This window comes from Oncorhynchus kisutch, linkage group LG12 (genome assembly GCF_002021735.2).
Source record: "Oncorhynchus kisutch isolate 150728-3 linkage group LG12, Okis_V2, whole genome shotgun sequence".
Classification (NCBI taxonomy): domain Eukaryota; kingdom Metazoa; phylum Chordata; class Actinopteri; order Salmoniformes; family Salmonidae; genus Oncorhynchus; species Oncorhynchus kisutch.
Genome location: NC_034185.2, coordinates 52,417,666 through 52,441,327, shown reverse-complemented (window position 1 = coordinate 52,441,327; position 23,662 = coordinate 52,417,666). Strand labels below are relative to the sequence as shown.

General features: G+C 42.7%; 2 protein-coding genes across 3 annotated transcripts in view; both read right to left on the bottom strand.

The window, feature by feature from the left end:
- Window positions 1–7,613, bottom strand: LOC109901182 (zinc finger and SCAN domain-containing protein 12-like). The gene is made up of 3 exons (XM_031836608.1): window positions 7,136–7,613; window positions 2,674–2,804; window positions 1–1,961 (listed from the first exon to the last, which is right to left on the bottom strand). The coding sequence occupies exons 1-3, from the start codon at window positions 7,392–7,394 to the stop codon at window positions 762–764; spliced, it is 1,590 nt and encodes a 529-aa protein (XP_031692468.1). The 5' UTR covers window positions 7,395–7,613; the 3' UTR covers window positions 1–761.
- A 1,770-nt stretch (window positions 7,614–9,383) lies between these two features.
- Window positions 9,384–23,662, bottom strand: part of LOC109901171 (zinc finger protein 16-like) — a 174,268-nt gene continuing 159,989 nt past the window's right edge. The window contains exons 1-6 of one of the 2 annotated variants that reach the window (XM_031836553.1): window positions 14,564–15,090; window positions 14,086–14,189; window positions 13,738–13,908; window positions 11,393–11,557; window positions 10,983–11,094; window positions 9,384–10,607 (exon numbers count right to left, since the gene is read on the bottom strand). In XM_031836553.1, the coding sequence (XP_031692413.1) occupies window positions 9,658–10,607; window positions 10,983–11,094; window positions 11,393–11,557; window positions 13,738–13,866 (1,356 nt within the window). In that variant the 5' untranslated portion in view covers window positions 13,867–13,908; window positions 14,086–14,189; window positions 14,564–15,090 and the 3' untranslated portion in view covers window positions 9,384–9,657. Of the gene's footprint in view, window positions 10,608–10,982; window positions 11,095–11,392; window positions 11,558–13,737; window positions 13,909–14,085; window positions 14,190–14,563; window positions 15,091–23,662 lie in introns of those variants that run through there. The other variant, XM_031836552.1, reaches the window with a different exon arrangement.

The window sequence follows — 23,662 nt, the reverse complement described above, 5'->3', positions numbered from 1 at the left end:
TCATTGACAAACAAATTTTAATTGAATCAGATACGTCTGATGTAATTGTTGCCAAATAATGACATTAACATACACTGAGTGTCCAAAACATTAGGAACACGTTCCTAATATTGAGTTGCACCCCCTTTTGGACTCTCCATTCCACAGGGATGCTGGCCTGTTGACTTCAATGCTTCCCACAGTTGTGTCAAGTTGACTAGATGTCCTTTGGGTGGTGGAGAATTCTTGATAGGCATTGTAAACTGTTGAGTGTGAAAAACCCAGCAGCGTTGCAGTTCTTGACACAAACCAGTGCGTTTGGCACCTACTATCATAACCCATTCAAAGGCACTTAAATATTTTGTCTTGCCCATTCACCCTCTGAATGGCAGTGGCACATAATCCATGTCTCAAGGCTTGAAAATCATTAATTAACCTGTCTCCTCCCCTTCATCTACTCTGATTGAAGTGGATCTAGCAAGTGACATCAATAAGGGATCATAGTTTTCACCTGGATTCACCTGGTCACTCTGTCATGGAAAGAGCAGGTTTTCCTAATGTTTTGTACACTGTGTATATATATATATATGATGTATCTACCACACAATGTCTGTATGCAATATTCTACCCTGGAATATTCAACACTGAAATCTGTTACTCTCATTATTCCAAATGCATCTGTGGATCTTTTCTGCTGACAACAATAAAAATGCATCTTTTTCTTTAATGCAGGGTTTGAGCTAAACGTCAGAAGCTATCGAGTGGAATGGTTACTTTCTATGTTATAGAGTAGAATGGTTTTTCTCCTGGTGTATCCTGAGGTAGCTCCTCTCTGAGAACCTTTTCCCGCAGTGCGTACAGGCGAACGGCCTCTCTCCCGTGTGGACCTTCAGGTGCATCTTCAGGTGGTCCTGGCGGGAGAACCTCTTCTCACACTGGGGGCAGTTGTAGGGTTTCTCCCCTGTGTGGATCCTCTGGTGCCTCTTCAGGTCACCAGCCTGGGCAAAGTGCATGTGACACTGGGTACAACTGAAGGGTTTCTCCCCTGTGTGGAACCTCTGGTGGATCTCTACCTTCTGGGGGCAGCTGAAGCCTTTGTTACAGAACATGCAGAGGAACCGTTTTCCCTTACTACTGCCTGACGTTTCTCCCCCTCCCTGAGCCTGGGCTCTAGCCCTGTCGAAAAGGAAGCGGCCGTGTGAATCGGAAGGCCCCATCGACGTGGACACTGGGGCGCGATCCCTGAACGTGTGTAAAGGAGAGTGGGTAGAGCCATTTGGATTTGTCTCTAACCTTTCCCTGTAATTTAAGAAATCTCTGCCCTGTAAGTGTCCATCTCCTAGGTGATGATTATCTGCATTCCATGTGGGAGGAACGTCACCCTCCACTTTCATAGTCACTTCATCTATGACCAGACCCTCCCCTTTCTCATCTAGGCGCCCTTCAGAGTATACACTACTACTGTACTGGTTCCAGTCCCTTCTAGAAAGATCAGTCTGTGTCTCTAAACCCAAGGGCATGTTTCCAGGGTCCATCTCTGTAGTGTAAAAACAAGACAGATCATCACCGCCAGTGGCTAACGCATCACCATCTCCATGGGAATTAACCGCCCTTTGGCTATGTTGAAATACCGGTAAATATTCTGAGCCAGGAGCAGGAGGACAGCCCGGTCTCCCCGGCCCCAGTCTCTCTGGGTCTGATCTGTGGTCAGATCCTGTGTGTAACAGCCTTTGTGTTACAGTTAAAGTCTTGATGTCTTTCTCTGACTTGAGGACTGCATTCGGCGTTCCACTGACCTCCGTGATTCTGCTTCGGGTCCAGAGATGCGCCGGGGTGATGATATGGTCTACCGTGGCTACAGGGGGCGCTCCAGCCGCTGCTCCAGTCTGGATGTCTCTGCTGTGTTGTGGGTCCTCTCCTTCAGTCCTCTCCTGCTTGACCAGAGACAATCCTCCAGGACCTGCAGCCTCTGCATCTGTAGACTGACACAAGAAGAGAGGAGATTATTACCGGTACATGAGCTGTATTGGATAACAATGTCTTGAAGTCTCATAAGCTCCCCTATGGCAGAAAAATGAGGATGTAAGCATGTGAATAGCTGAGGGGAGCCTTCCTGAAATATCCCCCGAGATCCAGCAATACATTTTTGTCCTTTCTAATGAGTATTTGTTTTTTAAATTTAAGGCCATACATGCCGCTGTGTTAGTTCCTGTTGTAACTTTGAGAGGACATTCTGGGCTTTTCAATGATATCACGTATGGGTGTGTCACCATTATTTTTTCTTTATGGTTCTTCAAAATGGCTACCATCACAATTACAATTAACACATTTTATGGTAAGTGTGTGTAGTTTTTGTGAGTTTAATATTCAAATTGTTTCTAGTAGGTAAATATCTAAGGAATAGTTTGAGTTTATGGCAGTTTAATATTTTTTTCATATTTAAATAAGATCTAAATAGTTCATATTTACTACCATTTACTAATGGCCACTACAGTGCACATACTCTACAATGAAATCTATAGACATTTTTTTTCACCCTAAACTCTTTTGTGATGCAAAAATATAAATAATTCCCTAAACTTTTTGTGCTGGGTTTCATGTAAGCAAGTGAATAGCTGAGGAGAGCCTTTCTGAAAATAAACTGGCCACATTTGATTTACAAACACATTTTTTATGCAACACTATTACACTAACCTCTATCATGATAGCGTGCTGGGTTGAGGTTCCACTCCCCTCATCAACAGCTATGAGTTGGCCATCTCTCCACGCATTGTGTCCCGCTGGCTTCACAAAGCTCTTGTGGCCTCTAGTGAGATGTCCTTCACCTGAGAGAGTGATTGGGGGAAACGAGGTGGTAAGGTGAGCTTCTGTCAATTCTCAACAGTATATTTATTGACACTGTCTAGAATTGGCTAGGATATAAGGTAACACTTGTCATAACTTCTTGATATACTATTTATAAATGTATGTATTATGTTCCATGTATCACATTGTTTTCATTAAGTAAATAATAGGAAATGCAGTAAATAAAGAATCTGGTTAGAATATAGTTGTGTCTGCGTGCAAGATAGCTAAGTAATGCAGGGACAGGGTTGGGGAGTAACAGATTACATGTAACTGATAAAGAAAACTCTTTAACAGCTCAAATATTATCAGATTACAGTTACTTTTGAAAAACTAGATGATTACTTCTAGGATTACTTTTAAATTCAGAAAGGATGTTTACGAAATACTGAGCGAGTCTGACCACAAGTCAGAGACCACTATGATGGCACACCAAATCCGTTTGAAGGATTGCAGGAATAAGTTTGTAGGCTATAGTGCAAGCTACTGTATGTCTTCCAATGGTGCAACTTCTATCGGCATCAAAGATTATACAAACAACTTGGATAAATCCTTGGAGGTAAGGACGACAAGGGAAATGGCACCGCAATGAATAGTACTGCAATGGAGCGCTGCCGTTTTCTCCTGACCAATTCAGCTATTTTTGCGTGGTTTTTGCGCTGATCTTAAAGCTGCAATATGTAACTTTTTGGACGGCTCAACCAAATACAGGACATACTGCTAACCCCGGAACAGGCCCTAATCCCCCAGACTTGGAAAAGACTGCTTAATAGAGAAATAATCCGCCACTACTCTCCGTTCTACTGGCGAACGTATAATCACTGGAGAACAAACTGGATGAGCTCCGTTCAAGACTATCCTATCAACGGGACCTGAAGAACTGAAATATCCTATGTTTCTCGGATTCGTGCCTGAACAAGGATGGTTTTTCTATGCATCGTCAAGACTGTACGGCAGCATAGGGTAAGGTTAGGGGGGAGGGGTGTGTTAACAACATCTGGTGTGCAATCTCTAATAATAAGGAAGTCTCAAGTTTCTGCTCGCTCAAGATAGAATACCTTATGATAAACTGTAGACCATACTATTTACCAAGAGAGTTTATATTTCCGTAGCTGTTTATTTACCACCACAAACCGAAGCTGGTACTAAGACCGCTAAGACAAGCTGTATAGGGCCATAAGCAAACAAGAAAATGCTCATCCAGAGGCGGCGCTTCTAGTGGCCAGTGATTTTAATGTAGGGAAAGTGAAATCCATTTCTACCAGCAAGTCACCTGAGCAACTAAAGGAGAAAACTCTAGATCACCTTTACTCCACAACAAAGAAATGCATACAAATCTCTCCCTCGCCCTTCATTTGGAAAATCTGACCATAACTCTATCTTCCGCATTCCTGCTTACAAGAAAAACTCAAACAGGGAGTACAAGTGACACGCTCAATAAGGAAGTGGTCCGATGAAGCGCATGCTAAGCTACAGGACTGTTTTTCTAGCACAGACTAGAATATGTTTTGGGATTCATCAAGTGGCATTGATGAGTTTACCACAGTCACCGGCTTCATTAATAAGTCTGGGATGATGTGAGCCCTGTTCATGACTGTGTTGATGTGTGTGGACCATAATAGATCCTTTGTGATGTGGACACTGAGGAATGAAGCACTCGACCTGCTCCACTACAGCCCTGTCGATGTGAATGGGGGCGTGCTCGGTCCTCCATTTCCTGTAGTCCACAATCAGCTCCTTTGTCCCTATAGGCTGTTTCATCGTCATCTGTGATCAGGCCTACCAACATTGTGCTGTCAGCAAACTTGATGATAGTGTTGGAGTCGTGCGCGGCCAATAACATCTATGTGAGAATGCTGTTCATTGACTAAAGCTCAGCGTTCAACACCATAGTGCCCTCCAAGCTCATCACTAAGCTAAAGACCCTGGGACTGAACACCTCCCTCTGCAACTGGACCCTGGAATTCCTGACAGGCCACCCTCAGGTGGTGAGGGCAGGCCACAACACATCTGCCACACTGACCCTCAACACGGGGGCCCCTCAGGGACTCCAACACTATCATCTGATTTGCTGACAGCACAATGTTGGTAGGCCTGATCACCGACAACGATGAAACAGCCTATAGGGAGGTCAGAGACCTGGCAGTGTAGTACCACAACAACAACCTCTCCCTGAACATCAGCAAGACAAAGGAGCTGATTGTGGACGACAGGAAATGGAGGACAGAGCACGCCCCCATTCACATGGACGGGTCTGTAGTGGAGCAGGTCGAGAGCTTCATTCCTCAGTGTCCACACACACCAACACAGCCGTGAAGAGGGCACGTCAACGCCTGTTCCCCCTAAGGAGGCTGAAACGATTCTACAGCTGCACAATTGACAGCATCTTGACTGGCTGCATCACCGCTTCGTATGGCTACAGCTTGGTATCCAACTGCAAGGCACTACAGAGGGTAGTGCGTACGGCCCAATACATCACTCGGGCCAAGCTCCTTGCCATCCAGGAACTCTATACCAGGCAGGAAGGCCCTAGAAATGGTCAAAGACTCCAGCCACCCAAGTCATCGACTGTTCTCTTGGCTACCGCATGGCAAGCGGTAACGATGCACCTAGTCTGGAACCAACAGGACCCTGGACAGCTTCTACCCCCAAGCCATAAGACTGCTAAATAGTTAATCCGGGTAGCTATTTGGTTAAGTATCTGCATTGACCCTTTTTGCACTAACTTTTTGGACTCCTCATATACCCTGCTGCTCTTTATTATCAAATCAAATCAAATGTATTTATATAGCCCTTCGTACATCAGCTGATATCTCAAAGTGCTGTACAGAAACCCAGCCTAAAACCCCAAACAGCAAGCAATGCAGGTGTAGAAGCACGGTGGCTAGGAAAAACTCCCTAGAAAGGCCAATACCTAGGAAGAAACCTAGAGAGGAACCAGGCTATGTGGGGTGGCCAGTCCATCCTGTTGCCTAGTCACGTTATTCCTAGTTATATGTACATACATGCACATCGGCTAGGGACTGGTACCCATTGTATATAGAGAAGTTAGTTACTCATTGTGTATTTTATTAGGACTTTGCTATTATTTCTCTCTGCATTGTTGGGAAGGGCCTGTGAGAAAGCATTTCACTGTTAGTCTACACCTGTTGTTTTACGAAACGTGACATTTTATTTGACAGCAGTGGTGTAGCCTACGGGCGATACGGATAACACTTAGGCTTGTTATTGATGTCTACATAGCAATGTGATTCACACCTCTGCTGTGGTAGTTGTGGATGACTGTTCACAAATGTATAGGTGTATTTTACCCCAATGATGGATGAATTGAAGAAGTGTAGGCTAAGCGGTCTATCAATCATTGTTTATGTGACCCGTGGACAGCCAGTGAAAATGCGCTCTTTGCAACAGCTGCATAATGCCGATCCCAGCCTATGGAATACAACTTCCTCCCTTGTAAACTCCTCCGTGGTATTGTGATCCACTAATAATGGGGAAAAAACGAGTTTAATTTAAGAAGACCACGAGTAGGTATTTTATTGCTCCGTCTAATTCAGGTTAAAAGTCCTAATGGACACACGCTTCAAATCTGCAAATGATCGAGATAGTGTCACCCATATAGAGATCCTATTAAAAAGTATAATAATTCTTAATTCTATGGTGTCACCAACAAAAACATTAGGCCTATAACAAATGTAGCATACATTTTTCATGTCTTGCCAATAGCACTTTTTGGTACAGCTCAAAGTATGCCATTCAATAAGCAGCACTTATTTTTAACATTGTGTTGAAACAATGAGACCTCGATGACAAAAACAGAATAGGCTAATGAGTCCTTCATTTTTGGGTAAAACCATTAGACTTTGGTTTTTAATATAAATATACACTGAGTGTACAAAACATTAAGAACACCTGCTCTGTCTATGACAGACTGACCAGGTGAAAGCTATGATCCCTTACTGATGTCACTTGTTAAATCCACTTGAATCAGTGTAGGTGAATAATGATTTTTAAGCGTTGTGACATGGATTGTGTGTGTGCAATTCAGAGGTTGAATGGGCAAGACGAAATATTTCAAGTGCATTTGAACAGGGTATGGTAGTAGGTGCCAGGCGCACCGGTTTGCGTCAAGACCTGCGACACGTTTGGGGAGCATTGGAGTCAACATGGGCCAGCATCCCTGCGGAACCATTTCGACACCTTGTAAAGTCCATGCACCGACGAATTGAAGCTTTTCTGATGAGGGTCGTTCGTGTTTTGTACACTCACTGTATACGAAAGCCACGCATCCTCGGCCTTTTGCAAAATGTACCTCTTTCTATTCCTCTGTATCGGTCGACGATCTTGACACTTCTGGGACGACTGGCGAGGACGCGCTCCCGTGCCACCTTCACTTCCAGTAGCTGTAGTTTCCTGCGCAATGCCATGTTTTCTTTCTGGCTTTGAGTTATTTCCAAACGAAACACTGCATAGTCGTCATCTACGAGTTTACATACCTCTGCCACGGCTGCATTCGCTAGTACCTCCATGATGGAGGCTATTTGAGTGTGAAACCCCATACAGTTAGCCATTGTTAGCAGCTAGCTAGCGTTACCTGGAACACCTATCATGTCCTGTCTCTAAAGCGAATTAAACACTAAATGTGGTAAGTATATGATGCTGCGCAGTTAAATGAGTCACGTTGAGTACCAGTGTTTAAGGAACTTATAAATAACAAAAACGCTAACGTAGAACTTGTTCACTGTTTACTTCCGTTTAGAGCAAGGATCTTATTGGCTGATGTCATGGCTCAAAGGGTGTGGTTAAATTTTAAACGGGAACTGCTTATTACAATCTCCTATTCATGATCACTATCTTTCAAGCTGAGAGTACTTGTTTAGAAAGGACAGTGTGTTAGCAAGAATAGAGTGATGGAATAAAGTAATTACTTTGTAATCACCTCAGTAGGGTAAATATTAAACTGTCCTTGTTCTATCCGAAGTTCACTGTCTCTCTAAAAACAAGTATTTACTCAAGCCTGTTTCAAATGACAAGTTAAAAGGTTAGTGTGGGGTATTAATTACCCTCTTACCAAGACATCCTGCATACATATCAAGCCACACCGCTATGATTTCTCCCCTTGGTGGACACTCCTGTGTCTGATAAGGCTAGTCAGGTAGGAGAAGTTCTTGTAAAAATAGTTTGCACTTGATGGGCCTCTCCTTGTGAACAGTCTGGTGCGTCTTCACATAGTTCGCATGAGCCGGCTTGTCTGCGTCCGTCCTAATACTCTGCCTCCCATGTTGTGACCAAATGACAGCAGAGGACATAGTCTGACCTCCCTCCATTGTTTGGGCGTTGATGGGATTATCCACTGTGTTATAGGCTAGGTACCTCTTGTGGCGAATGTTCATCCTGACCCGGTCTGTATTTGTGGGGTAAATGAGGAAGGCTAGACCCAGGTCCAGGCTTTCTATGAACCCATTCACCTGGCATTAGACAAGAACCTGAAGGAGAAGACAGACTTGCTGATAGACTACCACCAGGGGGGTCTCCCACCACTCTCTGTGAAGGCTGAAGCCCAGGAAGACCTGCACTGTTCATCATGGACACTGTGGCGTTTGTATCATAGGAACAGGAGGGTCTATCTCTATCAGCCCCAGGCCCTGCTTCATCCCTGCACTGAGACTGTGAAGAGAAGGGTCTGGGCTGCAGACTGGATCCCTGACTGGAGTCTCTGTCTCTCTGATGACCACCAGGACTGAGGTTTTTCAGTCCACCTGTCCACTGGTTGTGATGGAGTCTCTGTCCCCCGTGGTTGGGTCCTGGTTCCGACTGGGGAAGGAAGAGTTACGGCTCCTGATCCATGGTCCTGATGCAGGGCCACCTCAAAGGTCCAGTCTCGCCAACCAGTAACACCGGATATCAGCAGATCTTCATGGACTGGAGACAAAAAAGCATGAAAGCGTTCTTTGCTGTACACACAAAAACATGACATGTTATAAAATGCTAACCACAGTCAAGTCCATCTAACACTGATTCAAGTACCTAACAATATGGAGCCATTGGAGTTTATTTTATTTTCTAAAAGTCTGAACTCAGTCTCTGCAATGATACAAAAATAACTAAGTCAGTCAGCACCGAGTCAATATAGTATTTTAGCATAACAATCACATTTATTGCACAAAATGATACGTGACAAGTAGATTAACTTTTCTCACTTCACCTTTTCTGTAAATATCAATCCAATTTACTTATAAAGCCCTAATTACATCACCTGATGTCACCAAGTGCTGTACAGAAACCCAGCCTAAAACCCCAAACAATGCAGGTGTAGAAGCACGGTGGCTAGGGAAAAACTCCTAAGAAAGGCCGGAACCTAGGAAGAAACCTAGATAGGAACCAGGCTATGGGGGGAGGGGGGGGGGGGGTGGCCAGTCCTCTTCTGGCTGTGACCGAAGAGGAAGATAATGTTGGCCATGTATTGATAGAAAATCACTAGAAAAATTTATGAAAAAAATCTGTAATTTCTGTATTGCCACAAGAGGTATTAGAAAAGGTCATATTAAATGGAGGAAAGATATGGTACCTTCACTTTAATAGAATACTTTGGAAATGGTTAAACAGTACATTACACACAGTTTAAATACTTCATGAATTAAGGCACTATCATTATCTCACTATAAAACACCTAAAGACATGAGGTTTGTCACTCTTCATCAGTGTAGCATTTTTACAGACACCATCACCATATCATCTACTCTGCCTTATCATACTCATTCTTTCCTCAGTTCACCTCATCCAGTTCCCTACTGCATCCAAAACCAACAGAACTACATTATATATTAATATACTCTATACATGGGCTGTGTGCATTTTCTGCTGGTGTATCCCGAGAGAGCTCCTCTCTGAGAACCTCTTCCCGCAGTGCGTACAGGTAAACGGCCTCTCTCCCATGTGGACCTTCAGGTGCATCTTCAACTGGTGCTGGCGGGAGAACTTCTTCTCACACTGGGGGCAGCTGTAGGATTTCTCCCCTGTGTGGACTCTCTGGTGCCTCTTCAGGTTGGAGGATTGAGAGAAACTGTCCCGGCACAGCAGGCAGCCAAATGGTTTCTCCCCCATGTGCATCCTCCGGTGGATCTCCATCTGTTTGGGGAAACTGAAGGCTTTCCCACAGAACGAACACGGGAAGCGTTTCTCTTTGCCACTGGATCTACTGATAGCGTTACTACTACTGTCATTTGTCAATGGGCTTGTGTTGCCATTTAGTGTTGAGGCACTGGCATTGTCTGAGGTCTGGTTTAACAGGAGAGTGTGAGGAGGACAAAGGCCAGGGAGTGTCTGTGTTGTCGCAGGGTCCATGTTCCAGTTGATAGATCCTATAGAACGCAGGCTGAAGGCAGCACCTGTTACGTGGTTAACCTGAGGTGCCATCTGTCTTTCTGAATCACAACTATAGGAGCAGGACGGAGAATAGCTAGCCAAGTCTATGTCTGTTCTCATACGGACACCTCCCTGTCCCCGCGGACCAAATCTACGCCTCGCCCTGGTGTCAGCCATTCTGTTGTCATGGAGACTAAGTTCGGATGTTTTGTGTTCAACTGTCGGTTTCTGGTTGTGTTGAACACTGTTGTTCCCTAGCCCAGAGTTGAGGATGCTGTCCAATTCACTGGCCGCCACTATGTCGCCTCTGGTCCAGGCCGGCTTGTTGATGTCGTTCCCTGGGCCCTTGGCTGTATCCGTCTGGGTCTGAGAATCCAAGATGGCCACCCAGTCTCCACTGTTAGCCTCCAGCCAATCACCTACAGGAAGAGGTTACAAAATAGACTTTACAAACATGGCAGAGAGAACTCAGGTCCAAAATATTGGCACCTCTGATAAAGCAAAAACCCGAAACAGCAAAACAGCCCCATAACATCAAAGATCCACCACCATATTTTACAGTAGGTATGAGGTACTTTTTTTGCATATGTTTACATTTTTCAATACCAAATCCACCACTGGTGTACATGGCCTAATAGCTTTATTTTCAAGTCACCTGACCGTAGCACAAGCCTGAAGTTTGATAAACTGCATTGGCACTTGGATTGAAACCGGTGCTATGAGGAGGAACGAGCCTTGTGTTGGAGTGACATTAGCTGTCGGGAAAAAATGGGCTATATGCATATCTCTCTTACCTTGCTCCCCCATCTTTAGTCCACTCAGCAGATCAATGCTCTCTGGTCCATCCTCTATTGTCTCCTCTTTGACCAGCAGCAGATCAGGCTTCCCATCCTCCATGTCTACTGACTGTAAGAGATACAGAGTGAGAGGATGTTGATTCAAGAAATTTGATATGAGCACCCTGCTATGGACATCTTCTGATTGGGCAATGAGGGATTGCTATGAGTACTATGCAAACATGTTAGTTCATTTGATTACGTGACATTATTTTAATGGTTTGATAATTCAAAGGCATGGTCCCATACTTTAGGCTAAATTAATCAAGACCCGTATCCACAAAAAGTCTGAGTAGGAGGGCTTATCTTTCCATATAATACGGGCCCTGACGTAATAACATTCAGACAGTAGTTTATAGTGGGCTCACCTCAGTGAGACTATGTGTGGTCCTGTGCTGCTCAGCTGGTTCCTCTGTGGGTTCAGGAGGAGGTGTAGTCTGGTTGTCCTCCATGACCATGGTCCCCTCAGGGTTCCCCAGATCCTCCTCACACCCCTCCTCCTTCACCAGCAGCACCTCTGGACCCTCCTCCTCCTGGAAGAGAGAAGTAATACAGATTACACTCCTTCAGATATGCACACACAGATAATAAACACATTAAACATGGAGTGTTTACCCATCCCCACTACCTTTTGAGTAGTTACAAAATGGCTTCATTGTTGTTAAATCCATAATGGTGGACATGTGGGTAAATATGAGTCCACTATTAGAACCTCTTCTCGCAGTGGGTACTGGCCAAACTGCATTTCTCCCCTGTGTGGACCCTCTGGTGGATCTCCACCTTCTGGGGGCAGCTGAAGCCTTTGTTACAGAAATGCAGAGGAACCGTTTCTCTTTACTATTGCCCGATGTGGTTCCCCCTCCCCAAGCCTGGGTTCTTGCACTGTTGTTTGAGTTCAATACTTGATCAAAGTCACTATTATTCGAGTCACAAGCAAGTCACAACCTGCAAGTTTCACATGCTAACGTTTTAACATTTGTGGCACAAATCCATTTCAAGTCATGGGACAGATATTAGCATTTTTCCCACATCATGTTCACATCTATAAGTGACTTTGTTGAGCTTTACAATCGTATGAGATACTTTTGGATGATTTGCACATGATGTGTGAAAAATGCTAATATCGGTGGCCTGTTTTGATGTTGAAAGTCTATATATATAAATACCCCACCAATGTGGACTAGAGGCCACAAGCTTATTTTTGGAACAACCACCCTATAGAGTCTTGGCCTAGCTCCTCATGTACCAGAAACCTAGCAGAGCTGTTACTCACAAATAACTTTTATGTTTAGAAGTGACTTTTTCCAACAAACCAAAATAACCACTATGGGGAGTTCGATGGCACCCAATTATGCCAATCTTTATATGGGAAGCTTAGAGCAGTGGTTCCCAACCAAGGGTACTGGGACCCCAGGGGGTACTTGGGCTATCCACAAGGGGTACGTGAGAAGACTCATGAGATGGTAGGTGGTACTTCAGGGGTTCTCCAAGCAGAACAAAATTCAGTTGGTGGTACACCAACCAAAATGTTTGGGAACCACTGGCTTAGAGCATGATTACATTCCCAACCCTGAGTAAAATCCCTTTCTATCCATGATCAAACTATATCCACATTATATAGATGATATTGGTATTATTTGACGGGACTCCCAATGAACTTGATGTTCCATGAGTTTCTTAATAAGTCAAATTATCATTTTCATTTCACCGTGGACTTTAATTACTCTAGTGTCAGCTTCCTTGACATTCAGATCACTAAAGAAAATTATACACTCGTCACCAATCTATACAGGAAGCCCATAGTTAGAAAAAAAACTATTCTAAGACGTGATTGTTTCCACCCCATTCCTCTAAAGAAAAGCCTCCCGATCAGTCAGTTTAACCCATAAATATAAACCCTGTCTAATCCAGGAAGGGAGGGATTCTACAAAGCTATATGGAATTGTTTTAAGAAGGCCATACGAAGGATCATTTAACTATTTGATTTTGAATTTTAAGTAGCCCCAAAAATATTAAATGGTTTGATGAAAAAAATAAAATTGGGCCTTACTGCTATTAGCCCACACAAACGCATTGAATAAGAGATTCACAGCATTGTACAACAGTTCTAAAGTTAGTTCTGAAGTGTCTGTCCTATATCTGAGAGATATGAAACATTATTTTTATTTGTTCACATGTATTTAACCCCTTATTTTTGTCACCAAAAAGTCTCTATATATACTGCCATTCACTTTTTCAACTGGTACTGGGGGACCTTCAGACAGACGGGTCCAATACCTTCAGACTGGTCTTGAGGCCTGTCGGCATCCTAGAGCAAAACGTGAGAGTTCCACCTTTCCACTGAGGGGTCATATTAGTGTGTAGCCCAAACGTTCAGCCCCTACAGACAGAAGTTGGCAGATTGGCTGTACCGACTTCAGACGAGTCCCAATATGCTTGTGGGGAGTCTAGTCAGGCTCGAGTCTAAAACTGCTCGAAACCAAAGGATATGTTGCCAGGGTCTATCTCTGTAGCCTAAGAACAAGACACATCATCACTGCCACTGGTCACCATCCCAACGAGAATGAACTGTCCTCTGGCTCTGGATGACAGCCTAGTCTCCCCAGCCCCCAGTCTCTCTGGGTCTGATCTGTGGTCAGATCCTTAGAGTAAGAGCCTGTGTGTTAGTTAGTCTTGGTGTCTGTCTCTGACTTGAGGACGGTGTTCCACTGACCTCCATGATACTGTGTTGGGTCCTGGGCTGCACTGGGACTGTTGTGGGTTCCTCCGTGGCTGCAGGGAGCTCTCCTGCCGCACCAGTCTGGACGTCTCCGCTGTGCTGTGGGTCCTCCTCTTCAGTCATCTCCTGCTTGACCCCAGGACCTGTAGCCTCTGCATCTGCAGACTGACACAAGAAGAGAGGTTATTACGGGTACATGAGTTGTATTGGATAACAATGCGTAGTGATGTCTCACAAGCTCCCCTATGGCAGATAAATGAGGATGTACAAGTATTAAAGTGAATAGCATTTGATGAACATTTAAAGTGAACATTTGATGTACTGTAATACTATTACACTAACCTCTATCACGATAAGGTGCTGGGTTGAGGTTTCACTCCCCTCATCAACAGTGATTGGTTTGTCATCATTCCATGTATTGTGGCCTCCAGTTAGATGTCATTCACCTGAGAGAGTGATTGGGGGAAAAGGAAAAGAGGTGGTTAGGTACTGTCAATGCTCAATGCTATATTGTACACTATTGACAGTTTTGACACTGTCTAGAATTGGTAAGGATGCAAGGTAACACTTCTCAACTTATTGATATACTATTTATAGATCAAGTATGTCCCTTGCATCATATTGCTTAAAATGAGTAAATAGGAAATACAATAAATCAAGAATCTGGTTAGAATACCATATTGTATCTTTGTACAAGATAGCTCAGCAATCTGGGTTATTATTGCATACTATCCAAAAACTGACCAAGACCCAATTCTGGTTAACACAAGTCACATGTGTAGAGGGGAACTAGGCTCACGGCAGGCACCCACGCCTTTACCTCTTGCCATTCCTCTGTATCGGTCGAGGATGTTGAAAGTACTGGCACGACTGGCGAATACGCGCTCTCGCATTGTCCTCTCTGTGCGTTCCCGTGCCACCTTCAGTTCCAGGAGCTGTAGTTTCCTCCGCAATGCTGTTTTCTTTCTGGCTTTGAGAAATTTCCAAACGAAACACTGCATAGTCGTCGTCTACGACAATACTAATCTCTGCCACGGCTGCATTCGCTAGCACCTCCATAATGGAGGCTATTTGAGTGTGGAAAAACCATACCGTTACAGTTAGCTAACGTCAACAACTAGCTAGCTAGACTTACCTAGATAACATATATCAACCAAGTCTTGTCTCCAACGCGAACTAAACACTACCTGGGGTACATATTTGATGCGCTGTGGTGACATTTGTCATATTTTGGGTTCCATTGTGTTAAACGTAGAAATAACTAAACCCTAACGTGGAAATTGTTATTGTTCACCGTTCACTTCCGTATACTTCTTCTATGGTATTATGGCAGTCCGCAAACATTCATAAGAGGTGCATGCCACCACCTGCTGCGTTCGCCTACTGTTCAGGAGTATGAATTCATTACACGTTGTATCTAGATTTCCATCCAATTGTCGACAGATTTTCATGCGAATATTCTAAAATTGAATAAAGAAAATATGCCCATTTTCCCACCAGTAGTGTGTTTCCACCAAACTGACTTGTTGATAAAAATCAGTGCGTGATTACTTTTTTTCTTAATTTTTCATTTATCGAATACAAAATGTAATGTTCAATGTGTTTCCATTGCATTTTCAACTCTACCATAGATTTGGCACAAAAACTGTCAGCTTTATTAAATAGTACCCTCAAAACACCAGTCTCAACGTCAACAGTGAAGAGGCGACTCCGGGATGCTGGCCTTCTAGGCAGAGTTCCTCTGTCCAGTGTCTGTTCTTTTTCCCATCTTAATATTTTCTTTTTATTGACCAGTCTGAGATGTGAAATTTTTTTTTTCAACTCTGCCTAGAAGGCCAGCATCCCGGAGTCGCCGCTTCACTGTTGATGTTGAGACTGGTGTTTTGCGGGTACTATTTAATGAAGCTGCCAGTTGAGGACTTGTGAGGCATTTGTTTCTCAAACTAGACACTAATGTACATGTCCTCTTGCTCAGTTGTGCACCGGGGCCTCCCACTCCTCTTTCTATTCTGGTTAGCGCCAGTTTGCGCTGTTCTGTGAAGGGAGCAGTACACAGCGTTGTATGAGATCTTCAGTTTTTTGGCAATTTCTCACATGGAATAGCCTTCAACTTTTTGTTTCTGGCATTTTTGAGCCTGTAATCAAACCCACAAATGCTGATGCTCCAGATACTCAACTAGTCTACAGATGGCCAGTTTTATTGCTTCTTTAATCAGTACAACAGTTTTCAGCTGTGCTAACATGATCGCAAAATGGGTTTCTAATGATCAATTAGCCTTTTAAAATGATAAACTTGGATTAGCTAACACAACGTGTCATTGGAACACAGGAGTGATGGTTGCTGATAATGGGCCTCTGTACGCCTATGTAGATATTCCATAAAAAATCATCTGTTTCCAGCTACAATAGTAATTTACAACATTAACAATGTCCACACTGTATTTATGATCAATTTGATGTTATTTTAAAGGGCAAAAAATGTGTTTTTCTTTCAAAAACAAGGACATTTCGAAGTGACCACAAACTTTTTAACGGTAGTGTATATATTTCTTTGCATTTTAGCTAAACCTAATCTTTGTCCTAACCTTAACCAATTTTTTTTACCTTTATTTTACTAGGCAAGTCAGTTAAGAACAAATTCTTATTTTCAATGAAGGCCTAGGAACAGTGGGTTAACTGCCTGTTCAGGGGCAAAACGACAGATTTTGTACCTTGTCAGCTCGGGGGGTTTGAACTTGCAACCTTCCGGTTACTAGTCCAACGCTCTAACCACTAGGCTACCCTGCCGCCCCAAATTCTCCTAACCTGCTACGTCAATTCTCCACATGATATATAAGACCTAAAAGCCATACATCTTTTCACAGGAACAGTTCCAAAAGACAAGTCACACTCGCACAGTGACGGAATAAATACAACCACACATAGGCCTAACTATTGATTCAAGACCACGGACAGCAAAGAAAACAGATGTGCTGTGTATGCTTGTCATCGGCAAGGACTAGGGAGGATTTTTTGGGATAAAAAGAAACAGAATGGAGTTAAACACCTGCAAAATCCTAGAGTAAAACCTGTTTCAGTCTGCCTTCCAACTGAAACTGGGAGACAAATTCACCTTTTAGCAGGACAATAACCTAAACACAAGGCCAAATATACTCTGGAATTGCTTACCAGGACGACATTGAATGTTTCTGAGTGGCTTATTTACAGATTTACAGTTTGGAGCTGCAACAGATCAAAGTTGGTGTCATAGCTTTCCTCAAGACTTGAGAATGCAGTACTGGGGAAGGTTTCACTATACCCGGGGAACTGTTGTGGGTCAAAGAGGACAAGGACCATGAATGTATACGTTTCTCCAGATCAGTGACTGAGAAGACTTGACTTTAGCTACAGTACCAAACGTTTGGACACACCTACTCATTCCAGGGTTTTTATTTATGGGTACTATTTTCTACAATGTAGAATAATTGTGAAGACATAAAAATGTATTTCCTTAATGCGTTTGAGCCAATCAGTTGTGTTATGACAAGGTAGGGGTGGTATATAGAAGATAGCCCTTTTTGGAAAAAGAACAAGTCCATGTTATGACAAGAACAGCTCAAATAAGCAAAGAGAAATGACAGCCAACCATTACTTTAAGACATGAAGGTCAATCAATCCGGAAAATTTGAACGTTTCTTCAAGTGCAGTCGCAAAAACCATCAAGTGCTATGATGAAACTGGCTCTCATGAGGACCGCCACAGGAAAAGAAGACCCAGAGTTTCCTCTGCTGCAGAGGATAAGTATATTACAGTTACCAGCCTCAGAAATTGCAGCCCAAATAAATGCTTCACAGAGTTCAAGTTACAGACACATCTCAACATCAACTGTTCATAGGAGACTGCGTGAATCAGGCCTTCATGGTCGAATTGCTGCAAAAAAACACTAAAGGACACCAATAAGAAGAGACTTGTTTGGGCAAAGAAACATGAGCAATGGACATTAGACCGAGATTTTTGGCTCCAACAGCTGTGTCTTTGTGAGACGCAGAGTAGGTTGATCTCTGCATGTGTGATTCCCACCGTGAAGCATGGAGGTGTAATGGTGTGGGGGGGTGCCTTTCTGGTGACACTGTCAGTGATTTATTTAGAATTCAAGGCACACTTAACCAGCATGGCTACCACAGCATTCTGCAGCGATACGCCATCCCATCTGGTTTGTAGTTAGTGGGACTATAATTTATTTTTCAACAGGACAATGAACTAAACAACACCTCCCAGGCTGTGTAAGGGCTATTTGACCATGAAGGAGTGTGATGGAGTGCTGTATCAGATGATCTGGCCTCCACAATCACCCGACCTCAACCCAATTGAGATGGTTTGGGATGAGTTGGACCGCAGAGTGAAGGAAAGCAGCAAACAAGTGCTCAGCATATGTAGGACATCCTTCAAGCATTCCAAGTGACTACCCCATGAAGCTGGTTGAGAGAATGCCAAGAGTGTGCAAAGCTGATTATTAATGCAAATAGTGGCTACTTTGAAAAATATAAAATGTGTATTTGTTTAACACTTGGTTACTACATGATTCCATATGTGTTATTTCATAGTTTTGTCTTCGCTATTATTCTACAATGTAGAAAAAATGTTTTTGAGCTCACTGTAGTTCGCAGGTGTGAAGTTGAGTTTTGGTGGCACAGAGCTGACTTCGTAAAACTGACTAGGTCTTTGAAACCAGTACTGGCCCAGGTTGATATATTGTGGTCCTGGAGAGTACAATGGTAAGGGTTGTCGTCGGGAGAAAGAGATGAGGACCAAAGCGCAGCGTGGTAAGTGTTCATGATGATTTTTATTTAAAACTCAGAACACTAAACAATAAATGACTATGTGAATTTACAAAACCGAAACAGTACCGTGTGGCCCAAACACTCACACGGAAACAAACACCCACAAACCAAAAGTGAAACCCAGGCTACCTAAGTATGATTCTCAATCAGGGACAACAATTGACAGCTACCTCTGCGAACCATACTAGGCCGAACTCAAAAACCAACATAGAAAAAAAAACATAGACTGCCCACCCCAACTCACGCCCTGACCATAATAAAACAAAGGAACTAAGGTCAGAACGTGACAACAATCCCAGCAGTACAGCTTCTTGGTTTGCTTACACCCAGTCATCCACGGTTAGCGCTCATAATTGTTAGCTTGAAAATACCTTTCAAATCACTTTCTTAGTTTTTGATTGGATTTTATTAGGATCCCCATTATCCCACGCTAATGGTGACAGCTAGCCTTACTGGGGTCCGACATATAACAAAAAAGACATTACAGACAAAATACTGTAGAATTTACATACATTTAAAAACATTACGTGTGTGTGCATCTATCAGTTACACATACATGTCAGTACATACTCACAAGTAGGTCACATGGGGAGAGGCATTGTGCCGTGAGGTGTTACTTTCTTTGTCTTTTGTAAACCATGTTTGCATTTCACTTGCGCTATTCACTTGCACTCATGGCTCTGTATAATACTGTATGTTTCCTTGAATTTGTTCTGGACCTGGCAACTGTGAAAAGACCCCTGGTGTCATGTCTGGTGGGGTAAATGTGTGTGTCAGTGCTGTGTGTAAGTTGACTATGCAAAACATTTTGAATTTCCAACATGAATGTTTCTTATAAAAACAAGAAGTGACGCAACGCAGTCAGTCTTTCCTCAACTCTTAGCCAAGAGAGACTGGCATGCATAGTATTAATATTAGCCCTCTGATTACAATGAAGAGCAAGACATGCCACTCTGTTCTGGGTCAGATGCAGCTTAACTATGTCTTTCCTTGCTGCACTCGACCACACGCCTGTGACATAATCAAAATTAGGCTAAACTAGAGCTTGCTTTTTGGAGTGTGGCGTCAAAAAAGCAGAGCGTCTCTTTATTACGGGCAGACCTCTCCCCATCTTTACAACCATTGAATCTATATGTTTTGACCATGACTGTTTATAATCTAAGGTAACGCCAAGTAATTGAGTCTCCTCCACTTGTTCAACAGCCACACCATTCATTACCAGATTCAGCTGAGGTCTAGATCTTAGGAAATTATTTGTACTAAATACAATGCTCTTAGTTTTAGAGATGTTCAGGACCAGATTATTACTGGCCACCCTTTCCAAAACAGACTGCAACTCTTTGTTAAGGGGTTTCAGTGACTTCATTAGCTGTGGTTGCTGATGTGTATATGGTTACATCAGGATACATGGAAACACATGCTTTGTTTAATGCCAGTGGCAGGTCACTGGTAAAAATAGAAAAGAGTAGAGGGCCTGGAGAGCTGCTCTGTGGTACACGACACTTTACATGTTTGACATGAGAGAAGTTTCCATTAAAGAAAACCCTTTGATTCTATTAGATATATAGCCATAACACAAGTTTTCTCAACAACAGGTTATGGTCAATAATATCAAAGGCTGCACTGAAATCTTACAGTACATTTCCCACTATCTTCTTATCAATTATTTCAACTAATTATCAATCATTTGTGTCAGTGCAGTACATGTTGAGTGTCCTTCTCTATAAGCATGCTGAAAGTCTGTTGTTAATTTGTTTACAGAGAAATAGCATTTCCAAAATTCAAACTTACTTTTCTTTCATTATTTGTTTTTTTATGCATGAATACGGTGGCTCACTCTTCATTGTTGGCATTTCCTGCCTAAGTTTACCCACTTTGCCAATGAAGTAATAATTAAATTAATTGGCAACATCAAATGGTTTTGTGATGAATAAGCCATCTGATTCGATGAAAGTTTAATTTGTATTTCTGTCCATAATTTCATTTGAAGTACTCCAAAGTATTTTTCCATCATTCTTCATATCATTGATCTTGGCTTCATAATACAGTTTCTTCTTTTTGTTGAGTTTAGTCACATTCATTTCTCAATTTGCAGTAAATCAGCCAGTCAGACTTATTAGCCACTCCTTTTGCACCATCTCTTTCAACCATACAGTTTTTCAATTCCTCATTAATCCATGGAGCCTTAACAGTTCTAACAGTCTGTTTCTTAACAGGTGCATGTTTATCAATAATTGGAAGAAGCAATATTATAAATGTATCAAGTGCATTGTCTGGATACTAATTATTAATCACATCAGACCAACAAATATTTTTTAACATCATCCACATAAGAGTCACAGCAAAACATTTTGTATGATCTCTTATACACTATTTTAGGCCTAGCTTTTGTAACATTGGCTTTCCTGGATATAGCCACTATATTGTGATCACTGAATCCAATGGGTATGGATACAACTTTAGAACAAAGTTCTACAGTATTAGTAAAAATGTGATCGATACATGTGGATGATCTTGTTCCTGTAGTGTTTGTAAACACCCTGGTAGGTTGATTAATAACCTGAACCAGAATACAGGCACTTGTTACAGTGAGAAGCTTCCTATTGAGTGGACAGCTTGATGAATACCAGTCGATATTCAGGTCTCCAAGAAAGTAGACCTCAAGCATTTCACACATATTATTTAGATACTGACTGTTAGCACTTGGATGCCTATAGCAACACCCCAAAAGAAAAGGCTTTAGATGTGCCAAGTGAACCTGCAACCACAACACTTCAATAACACTTGACATGAGATATGCTCTAAGCATTACAGGGATATTGCTCTAAATATACAACACCTTCTCCGTTAGCATTTCTGTCTCTTCTATAGATGTTACAGTTGAAGTCGGAAGTTTACATACACCTTAGCTAAATACATTTAAACTTAGATTTTCACAATTCCTGACATTTAATCCTAGTAAAAAATTCCCTGTTTTAGGTCAGTTAGGGTCGCCACTTTATTTGAATGTGAAATGTCAGAACAATAGTAGAGAGAATGATTTATTTCAGCTTTTATTTCTTTCATCACATTCCCAGTGGGTAAGAAGTTTACATACACTCAATTAGTACTTGGTAGCATTGCCTTTTAAATTGTTTAACTTGGGACAAACGTTTTGGGTAGCCTTCCACAAGCTTCCCACAATAAGTTGGGTGAATTTTGGCCCATTCCTCCTTACAAAGCTGGTGTAACTGAGTCAGGTTTGTAGGCCTCCTTGCTCGCACACGCTTTTTCAGTTCTGCCCACAAATTTTCTAGAGTATTGAGGTCAGGGCTTTGTGATGGCCACTCCAATACCTTGACTTTGTTGTCCTTAAGCCATTTTTCCACAACTTTGTAAGTATGCTTGGGGTCATTGTCCATTTGGAAGACCCATTTGCGACCAAGCTTTAACTTCCTGACTTGAGATGTTGCTTCAATATATCCCATAATTTCCTTATGATGCCATGTATTTTGTGAAGCGCACCAGTCCCTCCTGCAGCAAAGCACCCCCACAACATGATGTTGCCACCCTCGTGCTTCACGGTTGGGATGGTGTTCTTCGGCTTGCAAGCCTGCCCCTTTTTCCTCCAAACATAACTATGGTCATTACGGCCAAACAATTCTATTTTTGTTTCATCAGACCAGAGGACATTTCTCCAAAAAGTACGATCTTTGTCCCCATGTGCAGTTGCAAACCGTAGTCTGGCTTTTTTATGGTGGTTTTGTAGCAGTGGCTTCTTCCTTGCTGAGCGGCCTTTCAGGTTATGACGACATAGGACTCGTTTTACTGTGGATATAGATACTTTTGTACCTGTTTCTTCCAGCAGCTTCACAAGATTCTTTGCTGTTGTTCTGGGATTGATTCCCACTTTTCGCACCAAAGTACGTTCATCTCTAGGAGACAGAACGCGTCTCCTTCCTGAGTGATATGACGGCTGCGTGGTCCCATGGTGTTTATACTTGTGTACTATTGTTTGTACAGATGAACGTGGTAGCTTCAGGCATTTGGAAATTGCTCCCAAAGATGACCCAGACTACATTTGGTTTCTGATGTCTTGGCTGATTTCTTTTGATCATCCCATGATGTCAAGCAAAGAGGCACTGAGTTTGAAGGTAGGCCTTGAAATACATCCAGAGCTACACTTCCAATTGACTCACATTATATCAATTAGCCTATCAGAAGCTTCTGAAGCCATGACATAATTTTCTGGAATTTTCCATGCTGTTTAAAGGCACAGTCAGCTTAGTGTATGTAAACTTCTGACCCACTGGAATTGTGATACAGTGAATTATAAGTGAAATAATCTGTCTGTAAACAATTGTTGGAAAAAAATATTTGTCATGCCCAAAGTAGATGTCCTAACTGACTTGCCAAAACTATAGTTTGTTAACATGAAATATGTGGAGTGGTTGAAAAACACATTTTAATGACTCCAACCTAGGTGTATGTAAACTTTCGACTTCAACTGTATTTCCTTGTATTGTTATTGCTGTATCATCAAATGAATTATCTAAGTGAGTCTCAGAAATGGCTAATATATGAATGTTATCTGGCCTGGCTCTCTCATCCCTTCCAGGCCTCTGGGTGGTAGGGTGGATAATAAGGATCGTCCTTGTTGAGGAAGATATACATTCTTCTCAAGTTCTTGACTCTTTCCAGAACAGCTATCTTGTCCTTGAACCTCAGGAACTTGACCATTATCAGCCTGGGCCTGTCACCTGGGCCGGTCGTGGGTTTTCCAGTCCTGTGGGCTCGCCCCACCTCAATCTTCCTGTGGTCCATCTTCAAGATCATTCCCCTCACTTTGTCCTCAGACTCCATCCAGGTCTCATGGAGATTCTGCAATTTTGTCCACTAACCTTGATTGTCCCGAGGTAGTCTGATTTATCTGTAATTTTTATAATGGATTCACACACAGAACTGATGGCCTCTCTCAATGACTTACAGATTGCTGTCATCTTGCTGTTTTCCCTTTTTCAACTCGTCGAGCTGACCCTGGGAGAACTGCAAACTGTTCTTCAGGTCCTGGACCTCTCTGGTCAGGTCATCCATTATTTCATTAGTTGAATCCACCAGTA